Source organism: Cetorhinus maximus, chromosome 7 (assembly GCF_964194155.1).
Source record: "Cetorhinus maximus chromosome 7, sCetMax3.hap1.1, whole genome shotgun sequence".
NCBI lineage: Eukaryota > Metazoa > Chordata > Chondrichthyes > Lamniformes > Cetorhinidae > Cetorhinus > Cetorhinus maximus.
In genome coordinates, this window is record NC_135885.1 from 147,655,007 (window position 1) to 147,679,763 (window position 24,757).

General features: G+C 45.0%; 1 protein-coding gene across 2 annotated transcripts in view; it reads right to left on the minus strand.

Annotated features, from left to right (window-relative positions):
* tubgcp3 (tubulin gamma complex component 3) overlaps window positions 1–24,757 on the minus strand; it is a 116,569-nt gene that overhangs the window by 21,757 nt on the left and 70,055 nt on the right. For both annotated transcript variants that reach the window (XM_078546096.1, XM_078546097.1), the window contains exons 12-17: window positions 18,669–18,779; window positions 16,974–17,085; window positions 16,192–16,381; window positions 13,237–13,372; window positions 12,093–12,161; window positions 11,283–11,418 (exon numbers count right to left, since the gene is read on the minus strand). In XM_078546096.1, the coding sequence (XP_078402222.1) occupies window positions 11,283–11,418; window positions 12,093–12,161; window positions 13,237–13,372; window positions 16,192–16,381; window positions 16,974–17,085; window positions 18,669–18,779 (754 nt within the window). The remainder of the gene's footprint in view (window positions 1–11,282; window positions 11,419–12,092; window positions 12,162–13,236; window positions 13,373–16,191; window positions 16,382–16,973; window positions 17,086–18,668; window positions 18,780–24,757) is intronic.

The window sequence follows — 24,757 nt, forward strand, 5'->3', positions numbered from 1 at the left end:
TCTACGTGTTTTTTTGTGTGGATATCGTTTATCTTACTGAAGGATTTCAGCAAAGGCTTTGGTCTTTTTGCCGTTTGGGATTGGAAACTCTTCTGTGGTTGTTTGTTCTGCTTTGAAGGGGCTTCAGTGCCTAACATTGGGAACTTAGAGGTGATGGCTGCAAGCAGCCAAGTGCCAAACTGGAGTTATGTAACACCATGAGGGTGGCCAAGGAGGTACATCCATTGACTGTGTCTTCTTCATTAAGAGAATCCTTTTGGAGTCCTGTGGATTTGAAGCCACGGAGATCTACTGCCTGCACCTGATGAAGAGTCATATGGACTTGAAACGTTAACTCTGTCTTCCTCTCCACAGGTGCTGTCAGACCTGCTGAGTTTTTCCAGCTATTTTTGTTTAAGGATTTCCCCAGCGCTGGATACTTTGATGTGACTTTCAGGAATGTTGCTGCCTGCGTCAAGTTCAAAAACGTGTTCAAGGAGAAGAGAGACCAGCCGCAGATGAGAATCCTCGCGGTGGAGCCGCTCTTTGCTCTGCTGTCGCGAGGGGACCATGTGCTGACTGTGCATCTGTACAACCCCCACGGCCCTGTCGCCAATGTGCTCACCTTCCTCGCCAGGTACATCGACAAGGTTGGGAACTGCACCGAGGTCAAAGGCGCCTTTGGGATTTGAACCAGCAAACGCCAGGTCAAGGTCACACTCAAAACCGATGGTAAGGGAGCCATCCTCCACCCTCCTTCCAGCATCACGATCGGGGGAAGCCATGGCTACCTTGTCTACGCTGGGCAGCCCAAACTCGGTCGCTCATGCGGCAAATCTGATCATATGGCGGCCAACTGCAGTGTCGCCCTCCGCAAGAACTGCAAACAGGAAGGGCACCAGACAAAGGACTGCAAACGGACTAAGTGCTGCAATCTGTGTGGCGAGGCCACCTCCACAAGACCTGCCCCAAACGCTACCTCACTTACACACAGGCAGCCAAAGCCAACGAGGGGCAAGCAGACGAGATGGTGAGGGTCACTACTACCAAGCACACTTGCAAACCTCCACCCACCAACGCCTGCAATGAGCACAATGGGACAAAGGAGGACACAGAGAGACAAGGTGAAGGAGAAGATTGAGGCAGCAGACAGCCAAACAACAGCACTGTCCACTGAATCTCCCACTCCTCAGCAGAACAAATCAATGGAGGAGGAGCCAGCAGAAAATCAACCAGGGGGAGTGGCAGCTAGTGAAAAGGACCAAAAAGAAGGGGCTAAGGAGGGACCAAGCTACTTCCCAGATGAGTGGCAATAGGCGTCTCCCATCCAACATGGATGACAAGGGCTGCTGCTCTTCGGACGAAGAAGCGCAAGGGTGACCATAAAATAAGACCATAAGACATAGGAGCAGAAATTAGGCCATTCGGCCTATTGAGTCTGCTCTGCCATTCAATCATGGCTGATAAGTTTCTCAACCCCATTCTCCCGCCTTCTCCCCGTAACCTTTGATCTCCTTACCAATCAAGAGCCTATCTATCTCAGTCTTAAATACACTCAATGACCTGGCTTCCACAGCCTTCTGTAGCAATGAATTCCATAGATTCACCACTCACTGGCTAAAGAAGTTTCTCCTCATCTCTGTTCTAAAAGATCTTCCCTTTACTCTGAGGCTGTGCCCTCGGGTCCTAGTCTCTCCTACTAATGGAAACATCTTCCCCACGTCCACTCTATCCAGGCTTTTCAGTATTCTGTAAGTTTCAATCAGATCCCCCCTCATCCTTCTAAACTCCATCGAGTATAGACCCAGAGTCCTCAAACATTCCTCTCCTTTCATTCCTGGGATCGTTCTCGTGAACCTCCTCTGGACCCTCTCCAGGGCCAGAACATCCTTCCTGAGATACGGGGCCCAAAATTGCTCACAATATTCTAAATATGGTCTGACCAGAGCCTTATAAAGCCTCAGCAGCACATCCCTGCTTTTATATTCTAGTCCGCTCAAAATAAATGCCAACATTGCATTTGCCTTCCTAACTACCGACTCAACCTGCAAGTTAACCTTAAGAGAATCCTGGACTAGGACTCCCAAGTCCCTTTGCACTCCAGATTTCTGAATTCTCTCCCCATTTAGAAAATAGTCTATGCCTCTATTCTTCCTACAAAGTGCATGACCTCACACTTGCCCACGTTGTATTCCATCTGCCACTTCTTTGCCCATTCTCCTAACCTGTCCAAATCCTTCTGCAGCCTCCCCGCCTCCTCAATATTACCTGTCCCTCCACCTATCTTTCAATCATCTGCAAACTTAGCCAGGATGCCCTCAGTTCCTTCATCTAGATCATTAATGTATAAAGTGAAAAGTTGTGGTCCCAACACTGACCCCTGAGGAACTCCACTAGTCACTGGCCGCCATCCTGAGAAGGACCCCCTTATCCCCACTCTCTGCCTCCTGCCAGACAGCCAATCTTCTATCCATGCTAGTACCTTGCCTCTAACACCATGGCCTCTTATCTTACTGAGCAGCCTCCTGTGCGGCACCTTGTCAAAGGCCTTCTGGAAGTCCAAGTAGATAACATCCACTGGCCCACCTTTGTCTAACCTACTCGTTACCTCCTCAAAGAATTCTAACAGATTTGTCAGGCATGACCTCCCCTTGATGAAACCATGCTGACTTTGCCCGGTTTTACTATGCACTTCCAAGTATTCTGAAATCTCATCCTTAATAATGGACTCTAAAATCTTACCAACGACTGAGGTCAGGCTAATCGGCCTGTAATTTCCCATCTTTTGCCTCACTCACTTCTTAAACAGGGGGGTTACATTATCCATTTTCCAGTCCTCTGGAACTCTCCGACTCGAGTGATTCCTGAAAGATCACCACTAACGCCTCCACTATCTCCTTCAGAACTCTGGGGTGTAATCCAGAGCCCCAGGAAGCTAGGAGCAGCAACGCCCCGAAGGGGTAATGGATTGGAGAGGTTTCTCCAACACAGAACAATTCAAACCTCGCTCCTTGCACCAACCCCCCCAATGCCACCTGAGCGGAACATCTCCAATGAGGCTGTTCAGGACTGTTTCCTCAGCCCATCCAAAGTGAGACAATTTGCAAACACTATGGGAATGCAGGCCAAAGGACTGGGACTCTCAGAGACAACTGGTCTGGTCGGCGACAAAATGCTTTAAAAATGGGTGTAAAGATTGTATCCATTAACGTGCATAGCGTTAAATATACTACGCGATGTGTTGTGACCTTGGACTACCTTGCCAAGGTCAAAGCTGGCCTGTTGTTTCTACAGGAGTGTGCGATACCGCACTTCAGCTCCTACAGGCAATGGACACGATGGTGGTCCCATGGGCCATCGATCTGGTCAGGAGGAAACGACTCTCGTTCCTCCGGTCTGGGTATTCTGCTGTGGGGAGGCAATGTCACCGTCTCCGAGGTTAAGGAGGTGGTGGGCGGACACCTCCTCGTAGCAGACGTAATGTACAAGAATGCTCCACTCTGGTTAATTAACGTGTATGGCCTGTCACAAGGGGCCGAGTGGCTGGAGGTTTTTCAGCAGCTCCCACTGCTGCTGGCGACCTCCAGGCCGGTCATCCTGGGCGGTGACTTCAACCGCATCATTGATGCGGCTGGACGATCCGGCAGGGCCGACAGCAGATTGGACACTACATCCGGATCCCTGATGGAAACAGTTAAGGATGCCAAGCTGCACGACGTCTTCAGCAACCCTGCAGACGGAGCGCAGCGTAGATACACCTGGTCACGGCCAGACGGGTCTATCCATTCCAGGATAGACTTCCTGTCTGTGTCCCGTGCGTTCGCAGTCAGATCCACCGATGTCAAGCCGGTGTTCTTCTCTGACCACTGCCTCCTACTGGCTGACTGTCACTTACAGGAAGATCAGAGGGTGGACAGGGGGGCATGGAAGCTAAATGTGCAACTGCTGACCCCAGAGAACATTGAGGGTTTATAAAGGTTGGAGAGCTGTGAAACCCCTCTTTGACCTGACACACTGGTGGGAAGCGATCAAGGGAAACATCAAGAGGTTTTTCATCCTCAAAGGCACCCAGAAAGCTAGAAAGGAACAGAGGGAAATGTCCCAACTCCAGAAAAACATGTGGAACCTGTTCCGGCTGCAGTCGATGAGGGTCGATGTCAAGGAGGAACTCCAAGAGGTGAAGAGCCAGCAAGCCTCGCTCTTTGCCTCAGAGGCCTCCAAGATCATCTTCCGTTCCAGAGTCCGCTCCGTGGAGCAGGATGAGACGTGCTCACGTTTCTTCTTCCAAAAGGTACACAGAGAGAGCTCTGTGATCAGCAGCCTGAAGGAAGAAGATGGCTCAGTAAAGTCATCGCAGTCCGACATTTTGAGGATCAGCAAATCCTTTTATGCCTGATTGTATGACGTGAAGCCCACAGACAGCATGACCTTCCAGTCATTCCTGTCCTTTATCATGGAGGTCTTAGACGACAGTACACGGGAGAGCCTGGACAAACCGCTAACTCCTGACAAACTGACTAAGGCCCTTGAGTCCTTCAAGAAGAGTAAAACTCCCGGAAGCGACGGCTTGCCGGCGGAGTTGTATTCGGCTCTGTGGGACTGGATGGGCCCAGACCTGCTAGAAGTGTACGAGAGTATGCTTCTGGCCGGCAGCATGTCAGAATCCATGAGGAAAGGTATCATCACCTTCAGCTACAGGGGCAACCCATCTCACTGAATATGGACTATGAGACTCTGTCCAAAGTCATCGCCAAGCGGGTCAAGTCTGCTCTGGAATTGGTGATCCACCCTGACCAGACCTGCACTGTGCCGGGCAGGAAGATCTCTGACAGCCTCGTGCTGCTCAGGGTTACGATTGTTTATGTGCAGGACAGGGGTGTGGACACCTGCCTCATCAGCCTGGATCAGGAGAAGGCCTTTGACAGAATATCGCACAGCTACATGGTGGATGTGCTCTCCAAAACGGGGTTTCGGGAGGGAATCTGCAACTGGATCCAACTGCTCTACACTAACATCAGTAGCGCAGTTTCAATCAATGGGTGGGAATCAGATAGCTTTCCTATTAAATCTGGAGTCAGGCAGGGATGCCCTCTCTCCCCTGTCCGGTTTGTGTGTTGCATAGAACCCTTTGCTGAGTCCATCAGGAAGGATCCGGGCATAAGAAGAGTGACAATCCTAGGCAGTGGAGACACTCAGGTCAAAGCCTCCCTGTACATGGACGATGTCACCGTCTTCTGCTCGGATCCGCTGTCGGTGCGCAGACTGATCCACATCTGCGACCAGTTCGAACTGGCCTCGGGAGCCAAGGTAAATCGTGGGAAGAGTGAGGCCATGTTCTTTGGGAACTGGGCTGACCGATCTTTTGTCCCCTTCACCGTCAGGTCAGACAGCCTGAAGGTGCTGGGGATATGGTTCAGAGGGACCAGGACATGCGTTAGAAACTGGAAGGAGCGAGTGTCTATGGTGAAAAGGAAACTGGGCATGTGGGAGCGACGCTCCCTCTCCATTGTGGGTAAGAACCTGGTCATCAGGTGTGAGGCACTCTTGCTGTTGCTGTACGTGGCGCAGGTCTGGCCCATTCCAGACTCCTGTGCAATGGCGATCACCCGAGCCATCTTTCGCTTTATTTGGAGGTCAAAAATGGATCATGTCCGCAGGGACGCGATGTACAAGACTCTAGATAAAGGTGGAAAAAACATACCCAACATCGCCCTCATACTGATGGCCACCTTTGTGTGTGGCTGCATCAAGCTGTGCGTAGACCCTCGGTACGCAAACACCAAGTGTCACTACGTGCTGAGGTTCTACCCGTCCCCGGTGTTGCGAAGGATGGGTCTGGCCACGCTGCCGCGGAACGCTCCAAGTAGTTGGACCGTGCCGTACCACCTGTCCCTCATGGGAAAATTTAAGCAGAGAAACACCTTTGCCCACAAGTCCATCAGGCAGTGGTCGGCACATAACGTCTTAGAGGCCCTGCGGGAAAAGGAGAGGGTGGATCCTGTGGGATGGTTCCCCGAGCAGACTGTCATAGTCATTTGGCAGAATGCCTCATGGCCAGAACTTTCCAACAAGCACCAAGATGTAGCTTGGCTGGTGGTGCTGACCGAGTGTTGCAGACTGGCACATTCCAAGGTCCAGGACTACGTGCTGAGGGACGCATTAAAGCTTGGGGCAGCCGCCGCAAAGGGGAAAGGTCGCTGTCTAAGACCTTTCTGCCACAGCGCACCGAGGGGCTGGGAAAGGTATAGACCCCTTGGGCTGTACGACTCAAAGATTGTATGTAGTGAACACTAAATGTACCATAATTGTATTGAAGCACCTCAGAGTGAAACATGATCTACTTGAATACCATTGCACTGTCTGTCTGTCTGTAATGACCATGTTGAAATGACTGTAATATTCATTGATTGTATTGAAGCACCTCGTGGTCCATGTGTAAAAGTTGAATATGATCACACTTTTTGTGATGGCCATTTAGACATTCTGTAATGTTCTTTCAGATATTTTATGAATTAAGTATATTTTTCCAAAAAAACAGGGTAAAATAAAAGCAAGGGTCCATATTTTATTGAGTTAAGATATGTCTGGGGAGCTTGGTCCCATGGTTTGCACATCCTGTGCTAGTCGCTCCTGGCAGCCTGAGTGACCCACGTGTGCACGAGGTGCCTCTGGGCAACTCGAGCTCCGGGTTTTGGAGCTTGAGTGGCAGCTGGGGGTGCTATGGTGCATTCACAAGGCTGAGGGGTTCGTGGATAGCACATTTCAGGACATGGTCACCCCGCAGCTTAAGGATGTGCAAGTAGAGAGGGAATGGGTGATTGCCAGACAGAAGAAGGGGACCAGGCAGGTAGTGAGGGAATCCCCTGAGTGCATCTCACTCAAGCCGTTTTTCGGCCTTGGAAACAGCAAGAGTGACGGTTCCTCTGTGGTGACCAAACAGAGCCAAAGCCACGGTCCTGTGGGTGGTCCAGCTGCTCAGGGAGAGAGGAAGAAGTGTGGAAGGGGATTTGTTAGTGAGGGGAGTAGACAGACGCTTCTGCGGCCATAGACGTGACTCCAGGATGGTATGTTCCCTCCCGGGTGCCAGGGTCAAAGGTGTCACAGAACGGCTACAGGGCATTCTGAAGGGGGAGGGTGAACAGCCAGAGGTCATGGTCCATGTTGGGACCAATATCTGAGCTATGAGGAAAGATTGGATAGGCTGGGGTTGTTTTCCTTGGAGCAACGAAGAATGAGCGGGAATCTGATAGAGGTGTATAAGATTATGAGGCACATAAATAAGGTGGATAGGAAGGCACTTTTACCATTAGTAGAGGGGTCAATAATCAGGGGGCACAGCCTTCACCCAGAGGATGGTGGGAGTCTGGAACTCACTGCCTGAAAGGGTGGTTGAGTCAGAAACTCTCGCAACATTTAGTAAGTATTTAGATATTCACTTGTGTTGCCATAGCCCCTAGGGCTATGGGCCAAGTGCTGGAAAATGGGATTAGTATAGTCAGATCACAGACACAATGGGCTGAATGGCCTCCTTCTGTGCTGGAGGCATCTGAGTCTGAGCAGCAGTCTGAGCACTGACCCTTGGGTCAGTCTAAAAGTCTATCGCCCTCCAGTCTGATCAACAACTATCTACACAACTCACTACTTTCTGACCTTAAGCCAAGTTTTTTTATCCAACTGGACACTGACCCTCCTATTCTATGAGCCTCAATTTTGTTCATCAGCCTTTAACGTGATACCTTGTCAAACTCTTTCTTAAGATCTATATAGACAACATCCACTGCATTCCCTTCATCATCCTTCTCTGTTACTGCATCAAAAGAATTCAATTAAACAAGCATGATTTGCCTTTTACAAATCTCTGCTGGCTCTCCTTAATTAACTCAAGCCCATTGAATGATCCACATCGGTTGGTGAAGTTAAAACTAAGACAGAGTTGCTTTCTTTGCTGGAAGGCATTTACTGACTTCACACACAGTCAATGTGACTCGAACCCCTCAGTATCCCATCTACCCCCATTTAGATGACCTTTTTCCAATCTCACCTCTTCAGGCATAAACCTGGTTGGGGTGGCCGGTTTTCTTGGGCAGCAGCCCAGCCTGGATGTTGGGCAGGACCCCACCCTGGGCTATGTGATCCCTCCCAGCAGCTTGTTGAGCTGCTCATCATTGCGGATGGTAAGCTGCAGGTAGCCGGAGATGGTCTTGTTGTCCCGGGCCGTGTTGCTGGCTAGCTCAAGGATCTCGGCCGTCAGGTACTCGAGGACAGAGGCCAGGCAGACAGGACTCCGGCCCCGACACGCTCAGCATGGTGACCCTTACACAACAGACAGGACTCCAGCCCCAACACACTCAGCATGGTGACCCTTACACAACAGACAGGACTCCAGCCCCGACACACTCAGCATGGTGACCCTTACACAACAGACAGGACTCCGGCCCCGACACGCTCAGCATGGTGACCCTTACACAACAGACGGGGCTCCGGCCCCGACACGCTCAGCATGGTGACGCTTACACAACAGACAGGACTCTGGCCCCGACACACTCAGCATGGTGACCCTTACACAACAGACAGGACTCCGGCCCCGACACGCTCAGCATGGTGACCCTTACACAACAGACAGGACTCCAGCCCCGACACGCTCAGCATGGTGACCCTTACACAACAGACGGGGCTCCAGCCCCGACACACTCAGCATGGTGACCCTTACACAACAGACGGGGCTCCGGACCCGACACACTCAGCATGGTGACCCTTACACAACAGACAGGGCTCCAGCCCCGACACGCTCAGCATGGTGACCCTTACACAACAGACAGGACTCCAGCCCCGACACACTCAGCATGGTGACCCTTACACAACAGACAGGGCTCCGGCCCCGACACACTCAGCATGGTGACCCTTACACAACAGACGGTGGATACGGCCGAGAGGAAAGTGGAGACTGGCTCTGGTGGAGTGGGTATTGGCCTTTGTGTATCCTTTGCCGCTAGTTTTACCACAACCAGGCATCTTTCATCATTAGCTCAATTATAGGTGTACAAATACCCATCACCTGTTTAACAACGTCATTGCCATTAAACCATAACAATGTCATTAATAAGACATTGACAAAACCTCTCCAAATGTCTGTTGCTATTTTTTCACTGATTATGGATTCCAAAACTTTACCCACCACTGATGTTAAATTAACTGGCCTGAAGTCGCTAGGACTGTGCTTAACATCCTTTCTTGTATAAGGGTGTCACATCTGTCACTCTTCAATCCTCTGGCACCTCCACCATATCTCGAGAAGATTGAAATGTTAAGACAAGCCTCGCCGCTATCTCCTCTGTTACTTCCTTTAGTAACCTGGGATGCAAGCCATTGGGACCAGGTGACTTATCCACCCTAAGCGTAGACAGTGTTTACAGTGCCAGCTCCTTTTTCAATTTTCACCCTATCCATCGCCTCCCCATCTTTGCTTCTACCAATATTGTCTTCCTCTTCCTCAGTAAACACCACCTTGTCCTGTGCCTCTGAGCATTATCACCTTCTTTGTCTCGAAATGAACTCCTCCACCTCTTGCTATCTGCTTAGTATTTACATGCTGGGAGAAGATTTTTGGGCTCTCTATTACATTGACTGTCGTTCTGTTTTCATTCTCCTTTTGCCAGGCTTATTTTTCTCTTCACTTTCCCTCTCAACCTATTGCATTTGACCTAGTTCTTACCTGAAGAATTCATCTGACATGCATCATACACCCTCCTTATAAATCTCAAACGCTTCAATCAAATCATACCTTAACCGTCTAAATTGCTGGGAATACAGCCCTATGTTGTGTGGGTGTTTGAACACATTGTGCAATCAAAATGTACTATGGCTACTAGACCAGTACCTCCAGGCCAACCTGCAGTGCCACAACACTTTATCTGGTTGCAAATGAAGCAAGAAAACAGCCATAGAAAGAAGTGGAAAATGGTACCATGTTGGATCTGCAGGAACGTTAATGTCCTCTATATGACAGGGGAGGGAGCCCATACTCAATTAGGCTCAAGTCACATTCTCCGTCCTTCTCAACAACAGCAACAGGCATCAAACCCAGTCACACTCAACAAAAGGAAAATACTGAGGATGCTGGAAATCTGAAATAAAAACAAAAAATGCTGGAAATACTCAGCAGGTCAGACAGCGTCTGTGGAAAGAAACAAAGTTAACATTTCAGTTCAAGATGACCTTCCATCTTTTCTGAGTATTTCCAGCATTGTTTATTCTTATTCCAGATACAAGGTAGTTTGGTGAATCTGAGATTTTCATCCGCTGCTGCCCTCTGGTGGATTATTGAGAGATTACACCAGAGAAATAAGAAGTTAAAAATTAATGGCCGGAATTTTACAGCCCTATCGTGGCAAGGACGAGGCTGTAAAATGTGGTGAACTATTCTAAACTCCACTGACTTGTGGGAATGTAAAATCCCGCTGCCATAAAATTCCACCCAAAGTTCTGAGCATCAGAAAAGCTCACTCCTTCTTTGTAGGACAATTCGACTGAACCACATTTCAAGCATGTCTCTTGTTCATGTTACGAAGCAGAAGCAAAGGGAAAGGGCAGACTAACAGCTCCTTGGCAACACCATGCATTTCTTCATCAGCTCAGTCTGGCATCCTACAATGAGTAGAACAATATAACCAGGCACATTCCAGGTCCAGAATCATAGCTTGGTACACATTCAGACCTGGATCGTGCCCAGTAAAGGGATGGATGGTGGAGAAAACCTGACTGCACTTGTCCAGACACAAGTGTGACAATGAATATTGGACCAGGTAAAAACATGGAGAAGGAACTGGATCAAGAGGTAACAGGCCTACACTCACTGATGGAAGCTCTAGTGTAGTGTGCAGCAAGTGACCTTACTTCTTACAACCTCATTGAAGCTGTCACTGGGCTCGACAACATCATCCACCCTGATTCAGTGACCTTAGACACTGGAAGTAGCCCAGTTGACAGTTTCAAGGCAAAACTCTTTGTATTTAAACGTCACTAAAAGACAACTGGCAGAAACCACGAATCAAATGCTCAACTGCTGTTAGTTAATCTCAGACAGACCACAGAGGTGCCAATGGGAGGGGAGCATCTTTACAGTTGAGTTGACTGCCTTGACTGTCTAAACTGACACATGCTGTCTTAGTGAAATGCTACGGAATCAAACTGCAACAGGAGTTGATGCCATAAGGACAGGCTGAGGAAGTGTGGGGGGAGGGGGTGGAAGAGGGGGGAGAAATGGTGCTGAGAAGAAGGTAGAAAGCTGGAAGGTAAATTTATACCTGGTATGCTCTTCAGTAATTTGGCATTACACATCTGCCCCTTCCAGATGTCAGTGAGAACGTATTCCATTCGCTTTGCTCGCCAGAGAAAGTTGAACACTCTTAAATAATGACTCATACATTCTCGAGTAAACACCTGAAACAGAAATAAAATGATAACAAATAACAAAAATCCACAGGTTCCGAAGGGGAGGGAAGGAGAGGAGGGGCAAAAGAGGGAGGCAGGGAGGAGGGGCAAAAGAGGGAGGCAGGGAGGAGGGGCAAAAGAGGGAGGCAGGGAGGAGGGGGAGGAGGAGGAAGGGGGAGAAGAGGGAGGGTGAAAGGAAAGATGGAGGAATAATTGCAAAAATTACTCTAATATCAGAATTCATGACATTGCCATTGGAGTTTCCATTGCACTAACTAGTAACATTACATTTACTGGGCACTTTGACCAACCATGTCTTGCAGCTGAAACTGTCCTTTTTGGGTCTTTTACAAACTAAAATAACGCTACAAGGAGTTCTGTTTCTTTGTAAAAGACAAAATAATTTATTGATGTTGACTTACAAGAATTCTGTTACAATGGTTCACTGTCCTCATGGAATAAAGTAACATCAATTCAAAGCTGGTATTAATTTTTAAAACTGAGAATCTTTTAGCTCCTATAAATTATTGACTCAATTCAACTTCAGGTTAAATGCCAATGAAATAAGAAGCTTCTTAAAAACCACTATGAAAGTAGCTTTAAAATAAGGTGCTCCAGTGCTGAATTATCGAGGTATATTTCCAGGATTCCGACAATTATCCCGTCACTGTAAGTGGACTTACTGTTGCAATTGGGCCATCAACATGATAATCCAAACTGAAGACATCCCAACCTGTATCTCCAGCTGATATCTAGGAAGGAGGAAATGGGTGACAGTAATAAAATGGTACAGCCATTGTTCCCTTGAACTTCTCTTTGCTGTGCGTGGCATGCTTGTTGCATTGTGCAGCCCCTTTAAGGTTGCCAAGTGACCGTATATGTGTGCGTCGTAAAGGGAACACTGGCTGTGCGCAGCACATTTTGTTTGTTGCATGTACATTCCAGAATGTTGTGCGGCCGCTCATCTGTTCAGAGGGAACACTGACTGCCACCAGTAGCAGGTATTTAAGCGCAGTGTGGAAAAGGGCTCCTGTAGTTGCAGCTATCAGCAGCCAACGCAGGGAGGATGCAGCCTGTGACTGGATGAGCAGAAAACGGAGGGAAAATAAGTTAAGTGGGAGAGAGAGGTGAGTGAGGAGAGTGCGAGAGAGTGCAAGTGTGCCTGTCTGGCTCACTCCCAGTCTCAGGATTCTCATTCATCCTCACTCCACACACACACACAGACACACACACAGACAGACACACACACACACACAGACAGACACACACACACAGACAGACACACACACACACAGACAGACACACACAGACAGACACACACACACAGACAGACAGACACACACACACACACAGACAGACACACACACACAGACAGACACACACACACAGACAGACACACACACACAGACAGACACACACACACACACAGACAGACACACACACACAGACAGACACACACACACACACACACACACACACACACAGTGTCCTCAGTCACCTCAGAGTGAGTGAGCGAGCACTCTGGAGACAGGGAGTGTCCCAGAGACACACATACTCACCCTCTGACACGCTAATCGCTATCTTTATTTATTACTCATTCTCTCTCTTAAATGATCAATTTATTGCTTTGATATTGTTGTTTTGCTCAGCAAGTTGTTTCTTTTCATAAGTCAGCCTTTTTTTGAAATTCATGTTTAATTTGCGTTGTGCCAAACCTTATCTTTCCCAAATTTGCTTATGTCTTTGAGTGAGAAAAAAATTGAAATGTGTCCCCCACGCAGAAAGGTTGGACAAGCCCGCGTTATGTACATCCATATTATTAATTACCTCCAGAAGTCGAACATCCAGACGTTTGAGAATCTCAGGACTATCAAACTGTGCGTTAGTGGCTCTAACAGCTGTCTCAAGGATTCCAGTCAGGTTATGTTGATACAATGTGGAGGCTGATCTCGCCAGCTCTGGCCTATAAAACAACAATGCTGCTACATAAATAAACATAAAAAATATCAACACATCATTTTAATTCATCTAACATGATTATCCTAATGGCTCATCTGAAAAACTCTACAGAGCTTCAGAACAGTGACTGCAAACATGTCACATACACACAACTCAGGCTAGGTCACATGCTGAAGTATGAGAGACTCAGATTAGATCACTCATTGCCTGATAACTGATTCTCCATGAGTCCAGCTAAATCGATTGAAGTCATCCTCAGCCCACACAAGAGATTCTGCTTCATGACCAGTGATTCTCTCAACCTCCCCAGTTTCAGGCAGAATCAAATTGTTCACAACCTTGAGGATCTGTTCTACTTCAAGATGAGTTTCTAATCCTGTATCACCTCCATCACAAAGACTCCATGGTCCCATCCACCTCTGTCTCAGCCCATTGCTGAAACCCTTACCAATCTTTTCCTGATCCAGCCTTCTTTACCTCCAGATGTCGCTACTATGAAGCTCTCCCTCTCATCCTCCTACTCCTCCTCCTGCAAATACTGGCTTATCCAAAGGCCCTTCTGCTACATCCCAAGACATACTGCGTCTCACTTCCCCATCACCCCAGTCCTCACCAGGTTACATTGGCTCCCGAGCCGCCAAGTCCAAAATTAAAATTCTCATCCTTTTGCTTTTGTTTATTCACAACCCATTTCTATTTTCACCTCCAATGGTCCAATCCCTCCCAAAATCTCTGCTCTTCTCCTTCCAGGCACCTTGGCACACCATTTGGGCCAATCCTTTAACTGCAATGGTCCCACACTCTAGAATTCTTTCCATAAACCTTCACTTCACAACACCTGACTCCTCAATATATCCTGTCTTTTTTCACCACACCTATATATTATGATATTAAAGGCATTATAAATACCATCTGTTGTTGTGTATAACTTTTAAAAGATGTTTGTCAGCTTCACCACAGCTCAAAAAGGTGACTGTGGAATATGTTTGCAGTCTGGATCTTCAGTGTCAGCACTGAGCACTTCATAGACAGGTAAAGTTAGATAAAAGCCCTTTTCCTCAGTTGCAGCATCACGCATCAGCCCCAGCCTCACAGCCTTTTCCGATGTAATGGTTTCATTCCTCCGACTCCGATCCTTTTTGTAGCCCTCATCTGTTGTGCCACCATTGGTTATTGTGCTTCCAGCCAGCTCGATTTCAAGCTGTTGAATTTCTCTGCTTAAAGCTTTCCACTCTGTGTGGGCCCCCATCCCTCCTTAAAACCCCCTCTCTGACCAAATTTTTCCTCACCCCTCCTAATAGCTCCCTATTTGGCTCAGCATTAAATTATTACTGAATACACTTTTATAAAGAACTTCGGGAGTTTCCCTAATTTAAAGGTGCTATATAATTGCAAATTGTTGTTGATGATGGATCTAGTGCAGATTTATTACCCAGGGCCTTGATTGAAAGGACAGCATGTTAACTTACTTGGCTACTCAGCATAACTATTGAGTGCGTTCAATTTGAAGCCTAGCTCTTATATGCCTAAAGTAATCCAATGTACACTCGGGAGCAACCCAAAACCATAATCAGAGCATTCTGTATTTAAAATAACCCAAACTTACTCTACAAGAGAGTTCCTATTTCCCCTCTGTCGCTCTTATAAACTCTCTCATCTTTGACCATTAAATTCTGACAGGAGTGATCTCTCCCTCTTTAGCTGGGCTCTTCATCTCACCCGTCTACCAATCAGGTGCAAGTGTGCCATGGAAATCTGAGAGAGTTACAAAGTGTGATGAAATTTAGTAAATATGAGAAAAGGTCAAATAAATTAGCCTGGCTTTCTGACATTGGGCTAATCTGTTTACAAGATTATGACGGGAACTAAGAAAACTGATTGAGCAAATGGTTTACTATGCTAGAGAATCTGAATCGGAGTTAGAAGCAAAGGGGAAAAGTAGTGAAGAAGTGAGGCAGATCTTGCTCGCCTAGAGGATAGGATGTGGAACGGTTACCATGATATCCTTTGAAGTGAATAATATAAATGTGTGGAACAGATGACTTGGGTAGGTGACTGAAAGGAGAGGGGATTAAGGGGTCTACTGAAACTGAGAGATTGATTTATGGAAAAGGAATAGACTTGTTTGATAAATATGCTCACATTCCTAAAATTATTTCATGCAATTCTCTCCAAGTTGGATTTAAGGTTATTGAGGCAAGGTGTAGATGATTATTCACTCCACAGGTTACCAACAGCTCCAATCTCTCGGGAATTCATCATCTGAACTCAGTCCATTGGGACATGACAACTTGATATTAGTGTGACTAATATCACACAGATATGCCAGGTGTTTCGGTCAACCACATTTGGGAATTGTGAAATATTTCCAAGCCTTCTCCTCAGAGAATTTTCACCTCTTGGTTGAACGGCTGTTTCCTCCCATGGGTCAAACAGCAGATCAGCCGTTTCCCACAAGGATATCCCCGATCTCCTGCTCGAAATTGCTGATAGAATTACTGCAATGTAGTGCATCAATAGACGCACAGGACATTCGCCAGTTAGTACTCTCTGCCCTGTCCACAGGACATTCGCCAGTTAGTACTCTCTGCCCTGTCCACAGGACATTCGCCAGTTAGTACTCTCTGCCCTGTCCACAGGACATTCGCCAGTTAGTACTCTCTGCCCTGTCCACAGGACATTCGCCAGTTAGTACTCTCTGCCCTGTCCACAGGACATTCGCCAGTTAGTACTCTCTGCCCTGTCCGAAGTTCAGTCTTGATTCTCTCAAGTCTGACAGGCTTCACAAATCCATCTTAGCAACACGACAGAGCCATTACTCACTTCAGCAAGTCCATGAGGTGTCGGACAAAATCTCCTTGACCTAACAACAGGTAACGCCGCACAGCCTTAATGTGCTCCAACAAATGGTAATTCTGGTTGAGAACATCCAGCAGGTATTTACTGGTCTCGTGATAAGCTGCATCAATCTTTTCTTGAAAAGCACCTTCCAAATCAGTGAATAACTCAGCAGCTAGAATGGGATTAACAAAACAAAAATAAAATCAAACATATCAATATATTTGTGTGCCTGGCAACTTATGTAATAATTTACTGTAATCTAATGGTTCAGCCAGTTGCATATAATAATTCACAATTTTTCCAGACACAAGGAGCCTTAAGTGCCAACTTATAAAGTATTCACACAGCAAATGGATGATCCATTTTTACACATTGACCATCTGACTGAGTTTTAAACCTATTTAATAGGCATATCAACATGTTATTTATTGATTGTTCAGAGATGAAATTCGTATGAGTTTGTACCTCAGTTAAGACGACAACATGTTCTAGCTCAGAAAAAAGGCCATCGAATCATAAAAAGTTCCAGCACAAAAACATCAAACCCATCAAGTGTATACTTGTATTTTTCTCAATATAAGCAACTTATCCAATATCATCCTCTTTGTACCTCTCTGTAACATGATTAATCACATATGAAGGGTAAGCAAATGAGAAAATTTATGAATTTCTATGTCATGACTTTCGACTTCATTATAACAGCCTAAGAGGCAGAAAAGATCTTTGAAAAAAATCCAGATTGCGGTGAAGTGCAATACTTTTACCATCTTTTGGTGAAACTGCAGATTTTGTCACAGCCATCATCATTTTAGCTGTCGGGGTTCGGTCCTGACACACTTGATGCAAGAAATTGATAGATTTACCAATCAAAAGTACCTGGGGCCAAAGAAATAAAAAAAACAACTTTTTAATATATAAAAAAGAACAAAGATACTAACTGGTTTCAAAAATGCTCTAGAATCAGTGATAGAAACACAAGTTATAGTTAGCACAATAGTTTCCCAAAACTGGATAGTAGTTGCAAGTGCCTTCACTTAAAATAAAAGTTGTTTTACTAACCAATTAACCCTCTAAAGAAAATCTCTACAATGCCCTGCAGTCATTTTCAGCAAAACAAGTACTCATTGCTGACATTGAGTACATTGATCTTTTTCAGCTACCAACAAATAATACTTCATATACTGCTCCTTGGATGTTGATGCAATCCTTGTTTGTACATAAAATGAAAAACAATGTTTCTACTTGCAAGGTCCTTTAATGAAATCGCCTCCCAACAGTTCCCAAGCCATTGCGTAACTTTTGTTGGGTTGAGGTTTAATGGCTCATGCATTAGGCAGCATCTCTGACAACACAACACTCCCACAGTACCATCAGTACATCTGCACCTGAGGTGAGGCATGAGCTGATTCAGACCTCAAAGTGCTACCAGCTAAGTCAAACTCAAATTTCAGCAACTCTTTAGTGAAGAGCTTTTGAGAAATAGCATTGTGGAGCAGCTTAAATTGATGCTGCACAAAAAACACCTGGGCAGCTGCATATGGGTCACACCACTACAAAAGTTCTCTTTTTAAAATCATTCATTTACAGGATATGGGTGCCACTGGCAAAGTCACATTTATTGCCCATCCCAAACTGCCCTTCAGAATGTGGTGCTGACAATGGCGTTGTTTGCTAGGGCAGTTCAGAGTCAACTACACTGCTGTTAATGTTGGCCTCACAAAAAGGCCAAGCTGGGTAAGGACATTAGTGAACCGGTTGGGGTTTTATGACAATCCAGTAGTTTCATAGTCAAGGTGACCAACAGTAGCTTTTTAATTCAAGACTTATATAATTAACTGAATTTAAATTCCCCAACAGCCATGGGATTTTAGTCCAGGTCTCTAGATTATTGGTCTAGTATCAGAATCTCTATGTTACCATGCACACAGTTAAATGCTGTGCAGTGTTTATCATTTGATCCTAATGGGCACCTTTTAAATCGGCCTGATCGCAAGTTAAATATTTAGAGAACGATTCAAAAGCAACGGGTAGGGGAGGGTTTGCATTTAAATAATGCCCCAGCATCCTCTGGACAACCCAAAGTGTTCCACAGTCAACAAATTACTTTTGAAGTGCACTTAATTCTTGTTTTGTAGGCATTTCGCACACTGCAAGATCTCATAAGCATCAACTGTTGGTTGAGGGGCAAATAATGACCAGCACATGGAAATCTCCCTGCACACCTTTCAAATAATACCACAGAATCTTTTATAACCACCTGAACACACAGCCTAGGACAGAGCTGAACACTGCCTCCAGCTGGGAGGGCAGTAGTGTTTGAAGCAGAAGCAGCATCCACAGCCTCATCAGGATTTTGTTTATGTAATTTTCCTGCCAAGGTACAGAAATGGCAGGAATGTGTGAATGCCCAAGTAAAAATAAATCTCTATTAAACATTAGAACAGTTCCTGAGAAATCACCTTTCTGGCCTTATCCATTGTGATGAAGGAAGGGATCATTGACTTTCTCAGGGTATATTTGTCATGCCATAGTCTGTCAGTCTTCACTGTCGGATCAGAAGCTACAAAAAACTTCAAACAATAGTGAGAGAAGGTATGACATGCTTAGCAATGATAATACTTCGACATACAAGTACAACATCCTATTGACCATTGATGGTTAAGCACTTTCACAAACCTTGTGTTTACTAAAGCTTTAACCGCACAATTAGGCTCAACGCGCACTGTGTTTAAACTTATGATTATATCTTTTTAATTGGAAAATTACACAGCAATTTACCAAGATTGAAAATAAAGTTCTTGGGAGGGGAACAAATGCAGTTCAATTAACCTCATTCAAAAGACAATTTCATTTTATTCTGACTTTATGGATAAGGTAAAGATGGACCTCAATATCTTCAAACCAACAGGATGGCTGAGAAAAACCAGTGAACTAATTTAAAGTTGTCAGGCAAAAACTCAATGGCTGCAGCTGAACAAACACAAACTTCTGATTGCATGGGTTTAGAATTTTATTTTTTAGGTTAGTTAATTGTTACAGGCTGGGATTTGCAAAATTACTATACATCATCCATTAAGTACGACCGTTCACAGTAAATGTTACTGTTCCAAATCACAGAATTTTAACAGCACAGGAGGTGGTCTTTCGGCTCCTTGTGTCTGCACCAGCTCTCCAAATGAGCATCATGACCTAGTGCCATTGCCCTGCCTTTTCCTCGTACAATCAGCGTTTGACAGAAAAAATTCAAGATCCTTCGATTTTATATTAATGGATTCCAAAACGAATAAGAACACAAATTGACAACAACGTAATAGTTTGGTGGCAAAAGGCCAAAGATGAGATGCGACCCTGAAAATAAATCATTTACAAGGTCAGTTAGAACACAGCTACAGCTGCTGTGATAGAGAGGGGAAAAGAATAATCCACAGGTTTTGAGACAGGCCACAGGACAGCTTCACCTGTACTTGGCTCGGTTTCACTTTTATATATTGATCTTACGTTGCACATTCCCTCTCCTTCATTCAGATGTGACTATGATATAATTAGCAGGTCTGAGCTTTAGGTCAGTTTCAACATCACCCAAAATAGGCTTGACAGGGTGGATGTGGAGAGGATGTTTCCTCTTGTGGGAGAATCTAGAGCTAGGAGCCACTGTTTAAAAATAAGGGGTTGCCCATTTAAGACAGAGATAAGGAAATTTCTCTCTCTCTCAGGGGTTGAGAGACTTTGGAATTCTCTCCTCAAAAGATGGTTGAGGCAGAGTCTTTGAATATCTTTAAGGCAGAAGTAGATAGATGATTGATAAGCAAAGGGGTGAGAGGTGAACAGGGCTAGGCAGGAATGTGAAGTTGAGGTTAAAATTAGATCATCCACCATGCTATCAAATGATGGAGAAGGCTCAAGGGGCTGAGTGGCAGACTCCTGCTCCTAATTCGTATGTTTGTATGCAGGCTTTGCTGGTATATGGCACAATATAGGCTTTTGTTGCAGCTCCCGACATGAAGCCTTTGCATGTATGTGGGAGAATAGGCAAGGGTTCTGCAACATTACAAACTGCAGATTGAGAAGTCCTGATTTATGTTAGCACAATTAGTTGTAGAAACAGTGAAACAGTTTGCTATTACAATGCTGCAATTGCTGAATATAATTACATAATACAGTTAATAGCAATACCAGAATTCTATTGTAGTAGTAGCATGACTTTTATTTAAAATATTTGAAGACGATGAAATTATCTTTTAAAAAAAAAATCAGGTGTCTGGTGGGTCATAGCATGTGACAATATATCACAGGCCTGAACTGTGACCTGTACAGCCAGACCCAGAAGGAAAAAGGAACTGCATTCCAGAATATGAGTGTTTAAAAGCCTATCAGAGTGAAACCCACAGTAAAGAGATGAAACTGGGCTAAGTCTGTTGGGCTGAGTTAAGCTCATATTGTTTAGAATTGGTGTCTTATGTTTAGTCATCAATACTTGTGGTTTCATTCAAGTTTGTATAGTAAAGATTCTTTAGGTGTTTCAATTTAATCTTGCAGCCCCGCCACTTATTTCCTTACCCTTCCACACATTATATTCTTTAAATGATTATGCTTTATCAAGCCAGGTGCATTGCTCCTTAGGCAACAACTTCCAAACCCACGACTGCTACCATCTAGAAGGACAAGGGCAGCAGATACATGGGAACACCATCACCTGGAAGTTCCCCTCCAAGCCAGTCACCATCTTGACTTGGAAATATGTCGCCGTTCCTTCAATGTTGAGAGTCAAAATCCTGGAACTCCCTCCCTAACAGCACTGTGGGTGTACCTACGCCATATGGAATGCAGCGGTTCAAGAAGGCAGCTCACCACCACCTTCTCAAGGGCAATTAAGAATGGGCAATAAATGCTGGCCCAGCCAGCGACACCCAAATCCCATGAAAGAATTAATAAAACTTCTACCCAGCTTGACCAGTATTCTCATAACTGGGACCATAACAAAGTGGGGGCTCTGACGGGATCTAAAAAAAGATCCATATCCTGATGGGATTACAGAATCCATAAATCTAAGTGGGACCGTTCAATCTAGTGAAGCAGACGAGTAAGTGAAGACATGGTGGAATTAAGTGAACAGGATGTCACGGTGAATTTTGCTTTATTTATTGAACATCAGAATGACTGTCCGTTGCCAAGACTTTTCTGGAAAGGGAGGCTCTATCCCTAAGTGATTTGCAAAAAAAAAAATCAAGGTTAATAGCATAAACAGAGAAGTTAAAGTTGGAATTAAAGGGGCTAAGAAAGCTGACATAATTGAGGAAATGGCATAGAATATGGAAGTGGAAGTAGTAGTTAATGCAGTTGGTAATTCAGTTAAATTAGCTAGAATTCAGTTGCAGATGAAGCAGCTTAAGATAGAAAGAGAAAAAAGAGAAATGCGAAAGTTTGCACTTGAACTCCAGAGCGAGGTTAATGTCATGAAACTATTAAATGTATATGACATTATTGAAAAATATTTTTTTTTGAAAAAGAGGGTCTGTGTGTGTGAATTGGATTAAAGCTAGCTGGTCTGGCTGCTTTGATGTGTACTAGTTTTGAGATATAAGACAAGTAGAGTGCATTTGCATTTTGTTGAATAGAGCATTCAAGAAGGGGAGTGAATTCTGGCACCTAGCTAGCAGAGACCTAGCAATGTTTACATTACTAATAAAATGAAAGGTACTATGGAAAGGTTTTTATTGTTGGAAGAGGTGCGGTTCATACGGGCTGGTGATACAAAGAGAATTTACATTGAATGAGGTGTGCTGGGTATAATAGATAACAGTTCTGTGTGTGCAGAGCAGGGGCAATGTAACATAAAAGCCTGTAAGCCTAACACTGTGTCTGCAAAGAGACCAAAGTGAAAGGAACCTCATTTTGAATTTGTAAGCTGAAAATGCTTTGCCTGGTGCCTGGTTAACATCTATGGGTTGCTTAGTGGAGATTAGTCTGGGAATTTGTTAAAAGTTATGACAGTAGTAATTTGTAGCCATGTGTTTAATGTGTTGTAACTTAATAAAATTTCTCACTTAGTTTAACATAAAAACCTCTCGAGAACTGGTGGTTTGATTCCTGAAATTAGAGATGCATCTCAAACATACCACTTAAAAATATAGGTCATGACAGTTGGTCAAAGTGTCCTTCTGGGATTTTTAAATAACTCAGCTTTACCAACTGCTGGGTCACGACAGTTAGCAAGGGAGGAGAGAGATAAGCAAAAGGAAAGAGTTTCAAAGAGAGTGAGACCTCAGAAAACATGGACTGGTGAAAGAGAAGCTTAGGTTATCGGGTGAAAGATAGTCTAGTAGGTCGATGAGGAGGAAGCTCCTATTCAGAAGTTTGCTTTAGCCAAGAATCTTTGCCTAAATTTACAGAGGGTGGAGTTGAAAGATGTTTTATATCGAATGAGAATGTTGCTACAAAATTGGCGTGGCCAAAGGGCTCATGGACTCTGAAGCTACAAGGTGTCCGATGGGTAATGCTATGGATGTTTACTGGAATCTTTCAGAAGGACAATCTTCAGATTATGATACAGTTAAAAAGGCAATGCTTATGAGCTTGTTCCTGAGGTTTATCAATTCAAGTTTAGGACAGTACAGAAGAAACCCAATCAGACATTTTTTGATAAAAAGCAAAATACTGTGGATGCTGGAAATCTGAAATAAAAACAGAAAATGCTGGAAAAACTCAGCAGGTCTGACAGCGTCTGTGGGGAGAGAAACGGAGTTAACTTTGAGTCCCTATGGCTCTGAAGAGTCATACGGACTCGAAACATTAACTGTTTCTCTCTCCACAGACATTTGTTGAAGTTGCTAGGGAAAAAGAAATGGTATGGTTTCACACACTGAAGTTAAAGCAAATTTTTTATAATGTGAGGGAAATCATGATTATGGAGGAATTCAGGAATAGCATTTTGATAGCAATTAAATCCTACCTGGATGAGTGTCAAGTATCTAAAGTCAAAGAGGCAGCAGCTCTGACAGATGCATATGATATTTCTCACAGTCAGCTGTGAGCTAGTAAGTTGTCATATGGAAACCAACAGGGAAAAGAAGAAATAGAAAATTTGATAATAGGAAAAGTGTTGGCTTTAAGGAAAAGACAGATGTGGTTCAAAAGTTAGCAAAAAAGTGTTAATTTTGAACATAGAAGTGAAGTAAAGGAAGTAGAATGTTTCCATCATAACCCTGGACATGTCAAAAGGGCTGGTTGTAAGCAAGGAGGTAAATCAGGTGCAGTGGTAGGGATGCCGACAAACAGTGGCAATAGTACAAGTTCAAAATGAGTTCTCAGAACCTACCAAAGCAGCGGGGGGTGACTTAAGATAGTACGGAAGCAGGTTACAGAGGGATATAAAGATTTTGTTTCTACAGGAGAGGTATTCCCTTATTCATCCAATAAAATAGGTGAGCAAATTAATATATTAAGAGATACTGGAGCAGTTCAGTCACTAATGGTGGCTGATAATTCAATGGGATGGATTTTATGTGCCCCTGCTGGGCATCTTTTCGACAGGTTTTGGGGGGCACATAAAATAGGATGGATGCCCTCCCCTGAGCTCAAACCCATAATAGTCACCAAAATAGTCAGCCTGCCCGCCATATTTAAATAATCAATCATGTGGAAACCAACGTAGCTCATTAACAAGCCAACTAACTCCAATAATACTCTCCACGCCATAACATGGTTGGTGTGGGCAGTTGGGTGGGAGTGGCAGGCTTTTTTTTTTTAAAAAGGGCAAGGAGGAAGGGGGTACTCCATGCGCATCGAGGAGCAGCCCCACCCAAGATGGTACCTTTCTTCCTACCCACCTGCTCCCTAAAACACACCAGCCCCACCTCCCCCGTCCCCTACCCTAAACTGCCCAAACCCTCCCCGATCAAGACTCCGGACTTAACTTTCTCCAGGATCCAAGGGCCTCCCGACAGTCCCAGCAGCACCACTAACATGCTCTTGGCACTGCCGGGGCGGCCAGTCAATCCAATTTGCATGCAGCTCCCGAGGGCAGGGCTTCCTCGCCAGTGAGGGGTGGAAGTCCCACTAGCTGATTATTTAGCCTGCCCACAGCATGCTGTGGCTGTGGGGCAGGTTGGCATCCAGCAAATCAGTTCCACAGCGACTTTGCTTCTGAGGGAAAGGGGGAGGGAGGTATCTGTCCGTGCCATGCCGCCCCTCCCCCACCACCCCTGTAAAATGCTGCCCAAATTGTCTTTCAGATGGGTTGATGAAAAGGAAAATATTAATTTGGGATATTCATGGGAGTATAGATGACCCAAAGAAGTACAGTCAGGTCAATGGTCAAACTTCGTGTCACAGATATTTAAAGCTACTCAATTCAGCCTGTGTGTCTAAATTTCAGGAGAGACTGTTTAAAGTATGTGCAGTAGCTAAGGAATATGTAAAGGCTTCTCAACGAGTAATGAAAGACGGAGCAGAAAGAGCAGCTGAAGCTTTAATGGTTCACCCAGCTCTGTGCTAGGAGAATCATTAAAAGCAAGGCTCAGTGGACCTCAATGTTAAAAAGAGATAAATT